This window comes from Nuphar pumila, chromosome 2, assembly GCF_984573655.1.
Source record: "Nuphar pumila chromosome 2, dmNupPumi1.hap1.1, whole genome shotgun sequence".
NCBI lineage: Eukaryota > Viridiplantae > Streptophyta > Magnoliopsida > Nymphaeales > Nymphaeaceae > Nuphar > Nuphar pumila.
Genome location: NC_143250.1, coordinates 90,395,817 through 90,408,308, shown reverse-complemented (window position 1 = coordinate 90,408,308; position 12,492 = coordinate 90,395,817). Strand labels below are relative to the sequence as shown.

General features: G+C 40.4%; 1 protein-coding gene across 1 annotated transcript; it reads right to left on the bottom strand.

The window, feature by feature from the left end:
• Positions 1-710: 710 nt before the first annotated feature.
• Positions 711-6,777, bottom strand: LOC149846050 (uncharacterized). Its single transcript, XM_089996130.1, has 6 exons — positions 6,439-6,777; positions 5,239-5,329; positions 4,902-5,065; positions 4,550-4,577; positions 4,237-4,345; positions 711-1,023 (listed from the first exon to the last, which is right to left on the bottom strand). Exons 1-6 carry the CDS (start codon positions 6,649-6,651, stop codon positions 942-944), a joined length of 687 nt encoding a protein of 228 aa, XP_089852256.1. The 5' UTR covers positions 6,652-6,777; the 3' UTR covers positions 711-941.
• Positions 6,778-12,492: the final 5,715 nt, after the last annotated feature.

Here is a 12,492-nt window from a genome sequence, read left to right as displayed (position 1 = left end):
TCGATACTCGTATCATTGAACCACGGTAGAAATGCTGTCTGAAGCTGATTTCCTTCCAGAAATGTAACAAGACAATCCTTCGCACTTTCCCGTTGATTAAAGAAAAAACTTGCTTCATTCCACATAAAATTTGAACACAAACACATGAACATGGCCAACCGCAGTGTTGGACTGCTTGCTGTGTATTCGGTTTCAGAAGTCTATAATCAAGGCTTCCTGGATCAACCTGCCTTCTTAAGCCTCTTAATCAAAGACTAATGTGGTTTGTGCCTGCATATATGATTTCAAAAGCCTACAATTGAGGCTTCTTAAGTTGCCTGCCTTAGAAGCTTAAGCCTATTTTTAAAAGAATCCAATACTAATGTGGTTTGTGTAACGAGACATTTATTACTATTTACGTTTTATAGCAAAACTAATTTTTACTATCTAAATCCACAAAAGACATGAGGCTCACACCACGATATGTACTATTCAAAAACACCTCATTATGCTTCAAGCTTTCAAAAACCTCGCCTGCAAAAAATTCATTCTACATTCCCTGCTCATAAGTCTTCGGGTTTACACTGCGAAGCCCTCTTTCTAACCATCATAATTATCAGATATGGTATCTTTTTCATAAGTCACAACTTGCCACGGCACCTTTTCACCATATGGCTTTTGTTAAACAACGAACAAGAACTGCCATTGTTCCAGTCACATTACACGTGAAGTGATGATAACTAGAGGAAGCACATTGTTCTTTTTGGTGAAATTGTACCAAAGAATCAAGTTATATACAGAAATGGAACAAGCTCGAGAATAAACAACCAACCACCCCCAGTTTGATCGGATGACTTGAATGATGCTAAAGCATCTGCACACTCCATTAGGCTTTATACATTTGCGGAGAGTCAACAATCAATGACAATGCAACATATGAAGTCATATACAGATGAAGAGGTTCACAATAGCTTCGATATAACCCGGCAGGATGTCCAGAAGGCCATCGAGGCTGCCCTAAACAGTGCAGGGTTTTGATATATCCTGTAAAAAGAAACAGAGATTAGATGAATGCAAAAGTTTATTCACAAAACAAGCCAATGAGAAATGCAGCTCGTTTACTCAACCCATAGCAAGCCGTTCACAAACCTTCTATGCATCTATCAAGATATTAAGCAATACAGTTCAAAAACATTCAAACGTAGAATGTCCAATCACAATATGAGATTGTAGCAATTTTTTTGAAAACACATAACATCTTATACAAATTAGACAACCTAAGTTTGGTTTAATTGAAATATGCCACTAAGTTCTCCATTAGGTTAATCAAATCCCAACTTGGGCAGTCTCCATTGTATTGCCATCAGTAGGTATAGGGTGTTCAGAAACCGTATTACCCTTGCCTCTTCATTCCTCTTTTCCTTTATAATATCATTTTGTTATATGACCTTAACGGCTCACCCTCACCGCAAGTGTTAACTTTAACATCGTTACTCTCTCTCTCTTCCCTATGGGTGGAACAGACAGGTTCACCCATTTAACGGTTGGAGAGTGGAAAATAGGCGCTTGCATAACTTCACAAAAACCAAACTAGATATTTAAATATTTTTGAATTAGACCTGAAGGTGTGTTTTTCAATTTAGATTGAAAGTGAGATGGATGATAACAATTATTCTCTGGTCTATACAAACAGCAACAAGTGTCTATCCAATTCCAAACGAAATATCAGCATAAGCTGTCCCAGTTCTGGCACACTGTGAAACCCCCATTATGTGTACTGCAGGCATGGTCAGAATATAGCTCGAAAATAGTTGGCACTTGATTCACTTGTGGCCATGTAAAAGAGTGTACCTTTTACTCATGCTCATCCATTTCTATTCAAATCAGCAAAATTATGTGCACCCATACAGCATCAAAATGAAACAATTTGTATATAGAAGATATCCCTCCTCTTAGGCCCCTTTTGTTGCAAGATACATGTCTTTCCTATAGGTAAACCCATACAGCATCAAATGAAAACAATTTGCATGTAGCAGATAACCCTATTCTTAGGGCCCATTTGTTACAACTTGCAAGAAATGTGCCTTTCATATGAAAGATACACTAAAAAGCTCCCAGAGTCGGTGGAACTAGTGCAGGAAACCACTTCCATTTACTCATGCTCATCCATTTCTATTCAAATCATCAAAATTATGTGCACGCATACAGCATCAAAATGAAACAATTTTCATATAGAAGATAACCCTCCTCTTAGGGCCCATTTGTTGCAAGCTACATGTCTTTCTATAGGTGAACCCATACAGCATCAAATGAAAACAATTTGCACGTAGCAGATAACCCTATTCTTAGGGCCCATTTTCTACAACTTGCAAGAGATGTGGCTTTCATATGAAAGGTACACTAAAAAACTCACAGAGTTGGTGGGACTAGTGCAGGAAACCACTTCCCCAGGTGGGGAGGCATAAAGCAGTTTTCTCAGGAAAGGTAGCCCTACGAAATGGTGGGGCCGACTTGTCGGTGTTCATTTCGCCCATGGTGGGAAAACATTTTGTTCCCATGAAACAAAAGAGCCTTTAGATGTATGCAGTGGAAGGACATACAAATGCAACAGACAGTACATCCTGCACAGAGAACATAAAAAGAAGAGATGTCTATGAAGTCACATGGTGGCCATCCAAGGACACCGATGCTGCATTCTGTGCTTCCAACTCAGTTCAAATTTTTTAAATTGATGAAGACAGGCAACATCCACCAGCGGGCCCAGTGGAATGAATGGACTCCACACTCTCTCTCTCTCAAAAATTGCATGGGCACAAACATCTAACAGGAACTATGTAAAGCCTAACATTATCCATCAAGCTTACCTGCTAAAAATAATATTTACAGGGATTTCACAAGCTAAGTGGGACTTGCAGTACCAAATTCCCGAAATCCAACCTCATACATGATAAGTTCAATATAAACCAAATAGTCAACAACATAAATTTCCCTAAACAACCTTAATTAAAACCAAATATCAGTCACCACTTGGTGATGGAGCACCACAAACCCCAATGTTCCTAGTGATGTAAACAGTTCGGATTCTGGACTGATCTAGGCATTACCAAGTCCGACCTAATCGGGTTTGGCTTAATCAGATTTGGATTTGGATGGAAAAATATAAAATCAAACCCAGATCCGACTAGCTTAAAACCCGGTATTTACACTTAATCGGGTTGGGTTTTTAGTCGGATTCGGGTTTGAACGCAAAATTTAATACCAAAACTGGATCCAATTATTAACTGGATCCAGATTTGGCTACCAAACCTGCGTAATAGACTCGGATTCGGGTTGGGTATCGGGTTGCATCCAAACCTTTTACATCCCTAACTGTTCCCCCTCCCATTCACCAACATGCAAGCACTCAACGCACAATGAAGTATGGACAATTTCCATTGCTCAGATGATATTTCATGGTGCTAATGTAGAATAGCAAGAGTCTCCTTGCATCAAGAGAAGCTTTATGATAAACACAAGAAAACATGTGTACAAATTTTTTTATTTCGTTATTACTGCAGAAGGAAATATAGGATTTCAAAAGAAAGTTTTTGTGTTGATTGCTTAGAATAAAACAAGCACCCAAAAGATCATTCAAACAAGAAAATTATTGTCATATGAAATGTGCCAAAATTAATTTCCTGCAATTCTCACTAATGATTGGGGATCGGGAAGAAGACACTCTATATGGTTTTAGCTAATTGAACAGTAAGAAGCACATTGATAGGAACAAAAAGCATTTAATGACACCAGCAGAAAATCCACTGACACTGAGTTCCAGCATATCTGTGAAAGACAAACTTATCAGCATATAAAATCAAGTCTTGTGAAATTATTTGAGGAATTGAGCAACAAGAGACATAGGTAGATCACAAAAATTGCTAATTCCCAAGAAGGAAAAAAAGGAATATCGAATCTTAAGAAAAGATTGGAGGAGAAGGATTCATGTGGAAGACCCAGAATGATTTTCTTTTTTGGTTCATATCGCCAACCCCAATTGTTTTGGGATGAAGGCGTAGTTGTTGTTGTTTGTTGAATCTTAAGAAAAGGACAAAATAAAATGAAGAAATCTTGCTAAAATTTTTTGAAAATCACTCAACAGTCAACATAATAAGAACATATCAGCCAAAAAGCCCAATGCACAACAAGCAGAAATGTTCACGAAAACAACATACAACACTTAAAGGCACACCAAAAAGTATTAAAAATATACTCACGCACCCAATAGCTGTGGCACCCCAAGAAGCTACATTGTAGATAACTTTGCTTCCATCCCATGCCCTCCGTAGTTTTCCTTTTCTCTTTTTCACAGAGAATGTCTTGCTAAGAGCTACATGGCTCACAACACAAAAGCGAAACACAAAATTACTCCAAGCTTTTGACAGCTTGGGACAAGATTCATAACTTCCTTCATTCCAGTCTTTATAGGACCAGCACAATGGTTAAGTTTGCTTCTCTCCGTTTAAATCCAGATACAAAAACAGAGGCATATGAGAGTTGGGTTCATAAAAAGATCCAAGAGCAGTACACTTACCTTCTTGAAGTTGATTGGGTGTTAGTTCCTGCAAACCACAGAACCCATCAAAAAAACTTATCAAGCAAGTGACTAAGCTAACTAAACAAAGCAGATTCTTTTCAAGTCATCCTAATCCAAGTGCAGAAACAAAGTAAATATGCTGACAATTGTCCAAAATGTAAGTGAAAACATGTATCACTTCAAAAAGTTATAGACATCATAATTACTTGCAACTCGAAAGTTATCTCCTGATAAAGGTTTCTGTTTTTCCAAGGATAAAAGAAGGCTTCTAGCTTTTCCTTTTTAAATAAACAAAAAAAGTGTTAAAGGTATCAAAAGTTCGAGTACATAAAATGCAACAGCAACCTACTTTAGTTTCCTTCAGCGACAATAGATAAGCAGCCATGAAACAGGCGATTCCTTCCACTATGTCCTCTTGCTTAACCATGACGTACCCATCAGACCCACTATCTCCATCAATGTGTTCTCCCCACAGATCGGTCTCACTAACCACATCCCACGAGCAACATTCCTCTGCAAATAAGCCAAGCAGTCGTCCAGATTTAATCTCTACAAGAAATGGAATAATAGGAGGGCTTCTACAGAGAGTACAAACACGAGCTGGTATTCCAAATCACACAGAAAACAAGGAAACAATTAAAGAAACAGAAAAAGGGCAACTAAAAGGTATAATTTCCAAAAGATACCTGACACATTCTCAGGGATTGGCACATGGATGCTTCCAAGCTTTTCAAGAAAGCTCGGTGACTCCACTCTTGACTTCAGAAGGTCACACAGCTGTATAGGGAGTGCAAAGCAACAATGGAAACAAATTAAAATCACAAATCCATCACAATAATAAAGAAAAGAAAAAGATCAAATAAAAGAAGGTGGTTGACATGAAAACTTAGTGATGACTTCAGATCCATGGTTACTAAAAGGCACTTGAAAAAAAATTTATGATGCCAAAAGAGAGTTCAGTCACATATAATGAGAATATATGACTTCTGTAGGCTGATGGTTTCAAAGACCGAGAGCTTGATATATTTGGTATGAAGTTCAAAGCAACATCCGAATGCCTTGGCAAAAGCATCAACGATGAGGCCCGGCTGTTTCTGAATCTGAAGCCAGAGCATGTTAACAACCAGCACATCATTTCTCCAAAGTTATTCACGCGTTTATCATTGTGAACTTTACTCTACTCAAGAAAGTTAGTATGTCACAAACATTCTACTTCCATGTAAATTTTCACTGCAGCTGCTATTAACTTGAGAAACGGGAGCTAACCAGGAAATCGCCCTCAATCTTGTGTTTTCAAAAGTTATGGAAGTTTGGCTTAGGGTTGTCGGATTCGGTCAGAAAAGAAGAGGATGGGGGCAGGAAATCATGAGACCAAGAAAAAGGCTTCTCACAATAAACTCCCTGACAGATTGTTCGGTTTGTCAAATAGAACATTCAGTACAAAAGATGCTTCCCCAAGAATTCATCAAACAGACAATTGAGGCTTGAGAGGAGAGGCCATGGCCGTAACGAAGCTATGATGGAGCTAAAAGCCAGTGAAACAAACAAGAGAGCAGAAATTTTCCCTCAAACCACAATTAAATATCATGCAACATGAAGCATGATTCAAAATCAAATTCCAATTCGCGTCCAACATGTAATTCGCAGAAGAAAAACAGAACAAAGAACGTAAAATATGACTCGAATACATGGAACACGTCAGATTATTCAACATGAGATGTGTAAGACGCGAAGGATCCCCAAAACGCATCAATCAAAACCCTTACGTTTCCCGAGATACACAAACAGATCACAAGAGGTTTCAATTGACCACCAAGAATTCAGCATCTAGAAACCGTTATAATGCGGAATCCGAGAACGAGAGCAGGAACAAAAAAAGAAAGGACCTCGTCCGTCTCGGAATCTCCGGATTGAGAAGGGCCCTCCTCATCGCCGGCGTCGGGGTCATCGACCGTCCTGAGCAATTCAAGGGCCCTCTGGCACTGCTGGAGGACGGCCTCCAACGTCCGCTTCCGGACGCGAATCTCGTCCATCTCCTTCCCGGCGACAACCCGAGAAAGACCGGACTCGTCGGGTTTCGAGTCCAGGACATCCGCCATCCTTGTCGGGGGCTGGGTTGTGTCGGTCAGGCAGACGCCTCGTCGGCTTCGTGTCTTCTAGTTTTTTCCCCTTTTGCTTCACAGCCCTCTATCGCGCAGGGCTTGCGTATACGATGATGACTGCTTCTAAGCCTCTAATAACCTCTAAAGGAAAGGGAGAAAAAGGAGTTTGCCGGGACTGGGGAGTTCCTTCCTCTCACCGTCGCGGTGGCAAAATTATATGACCTGTTTGCTGTGGTTATCCGAAATACCTAAAGTAACCTCCTCATTTTCTTTATTGTCTTAATTAACCTCCACCGCATCTCCTCGGTATTCCGTACCTCATCGGTGAAATCCGTTCTTTCCTTTACTTTTTTTTTTTTGTTCTTTATTTTCTGTTCTTTTAATCTTCTTTGTCCGTCAAAATTTATAAACACCATCTCCTCATAGTTAGGGGTGGCAATTTCTGACACGACCCGCCTACCGCTTCTTAGGCAGGTTCGGGTTCATGTAGTAAATGGGTCGACTCACTTAACTTGTTTATTAAACGGGTCGGATTCGTGTTAGGGGTATGTTAACCCGCCAGCTCGTTTAATAAACACCAAGACCATATCTGCCATTAACAAAAAATGAAGGGAGAAAAAAAGAAACACACCAAAACAAGCCCCGAGAAGACATGGCGTTAATTTATTCTGCCTGCACTATAGTAAATAAATGTTCATCTCATCCTTAGTCTTGTTTTGCAGCTTTTGCTCCTTTTGGTTGAAGATACGCTGTACCACCATGGATGGTCGCTCTTCGGCTCATTCCCGAGCCTATACTCGTCGAGATCCCCCGCGTGCTCACCCTCCCGGCGTGACCATCCCCCACGGCCAGAACCACCTGGTCCACTACGCCTTTGCCAGCGGCTCCCCTGAGACCGACTTCTACAAGGACTCTCACGAGGACATCGCCGCCGTCCATGGTGCCCTGAGGTTCACCCTCGACCCACTCCACAACTGCATGGGGATCGCAGCGATTGCAGCCCTTCGGGCCCTCGGTGTCCAATCCATCGGCATCTCGGTCTCGCTAGAGAAGGGGCTCCCTCTCGGCTCGAGCGCGGCCAGCGCCGCCACCACTGCCTTTGCCGTGAACGCCTTCTTCGGGGCCTCGACCTCGTCCTCACCAACCCGTTTACCTCAACCCGGCCCACCAACCCGCCAGCTAACCTGTTTTTACCCCACTCGACCCGTTTATTAAACGGGTTAACTGTGTCGTGTCGGGTTACCTGTTTAATAAACGGGTCAGGTTCGTGTTTGCCACAGCCGACCCGTTTAATAAACGGGTTGGGTTCGTGTTGAGGTATGCTGACCCACCGACCCGACCCCGATTGCCACCCCTACTCATAATGCTAGCAAAAAAAGAAATACTTCTTCTAAGAGAATCGATTATAGCACAAAAATTATATTTTGAATAAATAACTTTCCAATGTGAATCCAGTTTTACAGGATTTCTGTTTCAAATCATGTTGGATCTTGGAATTAAATCTATTATTTCTTATGCCCTACATTGATTTCCAACGGAAAACCCAAATGAGTATGAACATTTCTGACCTTGTCTGTAATTAGCTGAGATAGCGTAGGTGCTTTTTTCTGCAATTTAATCTAAAAACTGAAAAAAAAAAAGGGGCTATAGCCTGTGGGCCTGCTCCTGTAGGGCCCAGTTTGAGTGGAAGAAACGTGCATTCGGAGCACGCATCGCTGAAATTGGGTTTACTTTTTAGAGATCTCACGTGGGTGCGTTTTCTAGGTCTGAAAGGTAAGGCCGTGCTGATTTGATAGCTTTGTTCGGATGAGTCTCGGGTGCAGATGTGTGAATACAGTATCAATGAGTTGAAACTCATTCGTTACATGTTGTTTTGACCCTCCAAATGTGTTCAGCATAATCAATTTGTTTTGTTAGACATCATACGTGGGATCGTGTTTTCTGGATTAAAAAAAGTATATGTTTTCATGTCATGATAAATTGATGCATTATGATCGTTAATTTTTTAATCACCAAAAAAAAGAAACTATGCACTTACTAGATAGATTGTGGTGATTCAAAAGTCGATTTCCACCAAACAGACCATGCAAATAATATTTTTAACGTTAAAAATTTTAAAAAAATTGTATAAACAGTAAGATATTGCTCATTTCAACTCATTGATATCGTATGCACGTTTGCATCAGTGACTTATCCTATATCCTCTTGTTCAAGACAATGCTGAGCATGTAAACCAAGTGGTTTATCTTGCTCGTGCTCGATCACATTCATAGTATTAGTTTGCATTGTTTGCTCGAGAATCCATCAAGTTATTAAAACTCATTATTTGTCTCCATCTTTGAGGGATTATAAAAAAAAAAGATGGTGTGCTAGCTTGGGTTTAGCCAAGAAATTGTTGGGTTTTCCTTCTTATGGGACTCATCTATCTTAAAAATGGATCGTAACTGATCATTTATGGCATCATCAGTAGTTCGATGCATATTCATTATAGCGCCAGAATTCTCAAACACGATGTTTGATCTTTTTGAGGACGTTTTGGAATATTTGCTGGATAGCGATTTATAGAAGTTCTCACAGCTGAATGATGATTCAACTGTTCAGAGTTTTGAGGATCAGCGATTTGTCGATGGAGATTTGTGGCTAGTGCTTTAAGCTGCATAGCAATTTGTTTCAGTACTCGCTGGATAGTGATTTGCAGTATTCACTAAATAGCGATTTGTTTTAGTATTCGCTGGATGACAATTTGTTTCAGTACTCGCTAGATAGCGATTTGTGATAAGGCGATTTAGGCGCATTATAAGTTATGTAAGACGTTTAGTCTTTCGCGTTAAGTGCGGATCTCGTCCTCTATTTAAGGGATGGATGAGACAGAGAAAAGGAGGAGAGCTGAAAAAACAAGAAGAAAGTGTGAGAAACACTTTTAGGGCACCGAAAAGGTGTGTTGTGAACAAAGGCAAGAAGTGTTGTTACACTTCTTTCAGGACAACTTCATTAGGCTGGTTTTTCAGAGCATCCGTTCTTTGTTCGCCAGTGAGGTATATCCTCTTTTGTTTATTTCGTTACACCTTCGTGTGTTTGTAAGGGCTTATGTCTTTTGGCCACTTTGTAAACTCTGTTTGAAAATAATGTAAGGTGCTCACCTATTGGTCATCGTGGACGTACCTCAGTTTGAGAAGGAACCACGTAAATCTTTATGTGCTATTTTTTTTTCCGTTGTTAGTTTACCTTTTCTTCCACTATCATCGTTGTATTGCCTCCATCGATTCACACTTGTGGGAAAGCTAGTTTTTTCCCAACAGAAACTTAATTTGGCGGGGCTCCACTCATTTGGTCAAAGGGATTGATGAATGTCACCAAGTGTTGGGACATCACGACTTCAATACCAATGGGTATAGCTTGTCGTATTGGTGGGGTCAGACTAATGATCTAGTTGGGCTTGACTGGGAAGAGCAAGTGGCTTCCATTCAAGTCAAACTGGATCATACTACATTGTCAAACCCCTAGAAAAAAGTCCTCCTATCTCAATGCAGAGAGATTAGTAGCAGCATCCAAATTTTGTGGTTAGGAAGGGGAGATCAAAATATTAAATACTTCCACCTGAGAAATTCCCATAGAAGGTGTTTGAGCATCATTCCAACCATGAGCCATCACTGGCTATTTCAAACTTTTATTTGCAGAGTCGTCTGCTTGTAGGGTTGACAACATTTATGATCTCCCTTTCATTCGTCTGTTGGCTTCACTGGTGCTTGCACTTAAGGGAGATTTTACTTGTAATGAAGTTAAGGAGGGGCCTGGGTCTTTAAAAAGTTCCTTCCGGATGGCTCTAGCCCTTCCAAAAGTATTGCTAATTTGGAATAAGGTCACTTGATAGCTTGAAAAAGGCGGTCTTGGCATTAGGAGGCTTACAAATCTAAACATTGCCCTCCTATGTCGTTGGTGGTGGCGTTTGGCTGCAGAAGAAGCTCCTTGTTTCTAGCTCATAAAAAATCAAGTATAAACTGGATACAAATCCTCTTTAATAGATCACAAAGCATTGTTGGATAAAAGGATCGTTGGTCTGGAAAGGCATTGTTAAAGTGTTTCAGGTTTTCACTCATTCGATCACACAGGGTAACTTGTCTTCAGTCAAGTAATTTTTTTCATGGCTTCTTACTACGTGGCTTGCTTAGAAGATGGTTTGGGGTTCTGGCCAAAACTGTCAGTGTAGAGTAAAGGCCCATCCCCTATAGCACGATTCTTCTCATGGGTGTTATTTATCATGGGCCTATTTCCTTCAATATGCCAGCGCAGTGCGACGGTTCTTCCTCACCGTCGCAAGCCTACTTGTCTCTCGCTTGTCAGTCGTGAAAGCTTGTAATCGGAGTGCAAGAGAGCAAGAGAGAATAAAGGGAGAAGAATTGCAATCACAAGAAGCAATCACAATGAGGATAAACAAAAGAAAGCTCAGCGCATTTAATTCATTCACAATTTTGCCCGCAGGAAATTACACTTCAAGTATACGGGTTGCCCCTTTGGGGTATTGATTCACCTCAACCGGCCAACGTACATTAGACTCAACAAAAGCAAAACAGACTCTAGACTCAACTTTATAATGTAAGTCTTAATAAAACATTATTAGTATTCCGAATTAATACCTTTGATCGGCTGCAAAAACTGAGTGTGAGCTAGGCCAATTGTTGCCCAATGTGTGAGCGTGAGATTGAAACGTCGCTCCATTTGCTCTGGTTCTGCATTTCTTTTCGAGCTCTATTCAAGTCAAAGTTTTCAGTAAAATGGAGGAGAATTTGAAAGCGGTGGCCTATGCCGGCTTGGTGGCGGGTCTAGGAGGAAAGAAATAATCGTATTTTCAATGAGTAAAGGGCCAATTTGCTTCCAGTCAGTCTGAAAATTCAATCAAACGTTTACTCTAGTGCTAAAATGTTAGGAGCATCTAGTGCACACCATCTTGTGTTGGGACGTTGCATGTTTAAAACTCATTGGTATAGTCGTATAACTACTAGGAGTCTGCAAAAAAAAAAATTGTGGCCCTGTGAGGACACCAGTTTTTTTTTTTGGATTTATAACCGAAGAAACATCACCCAGCATGAAAACCTGGTCATGCTGGCTCAGCCTAACATACCTACGGTCGTCATGCCGGCAACATAAAACTATGCGGCTAAGACCCCTACCTCCGGGGCCTATGCTAAGCGTTGGCTTGCCTAGAGAGGCAACACTCATGAGAATCGAACCTTGACTACCCTTGGTTTGAAAAACAATGATTGGGCCCTTTGTACTATCAAGATATTGATTCTTCCTAATATTTGGTGTTTTCTAGATTAAAAAAAGTATATGTTTTCATGTCATGAAAAATTGATGCATTATGATCGTTAATTTTTTAATCACCAAAAAAAAAAACTATGCACTTACTAGATTGTGGTGATTCAAAAGTCGATTTCCACCAAATAGACCATGCAAATAATATTTTTAACGTTAAAAATTTAAAAAAAAATGTATAAACAGTAAGATATTGCCGATTTCAACTTATTGATACTGTATGCACGTTTGCACCAGTGACATCCTATATCCTTTTTTCAAGACAATGTTGAACATGTAAACCAAGTGATTTATCTCGCTCGTGCTCGATCACATTCATAGTATTAGTTTGCATTGTTTGCTCAAGAATCCATCAAGTTATGAAAACTCATTATTTGTCTCCATCTTTGAGGGATTATAAAAAAAGAGAAAGGTGGTGTGCTAGCTTGGGTTTAGCCAAGAAACTTAATTTGGCGTGGCTCCACTCATTTGGTCCGAGCGACTGGTGAACGTCACCAAGTGTTGGGACGTCACGACTTCGATACC

Bases quoted from the DNA above. Each gene is read 5' to 3' on its own strand.
- LOC149846050 (XM_089996130.1), bottom strand. From the start codon at position 6,651: ATGGCGGATGTCCTGGACTCGAAACCCGACGAGTCCGGTCTTTCTCGG. The intron at 5,330-6,438 runs GTCCTTTCTTTT...CTCCCTATACAG, and splicing joins GAGATTCCGAGACGGACGAG to CTGTGTGACCTTCTGAAGTC. The intron at 4,346-4,549 runs GTAAGTGTACTG...TGAGCCATGTAG, and splicing joins ACCCAATCAACTTCAAGAAG to CTCTTAGCAAGACATTCTCT.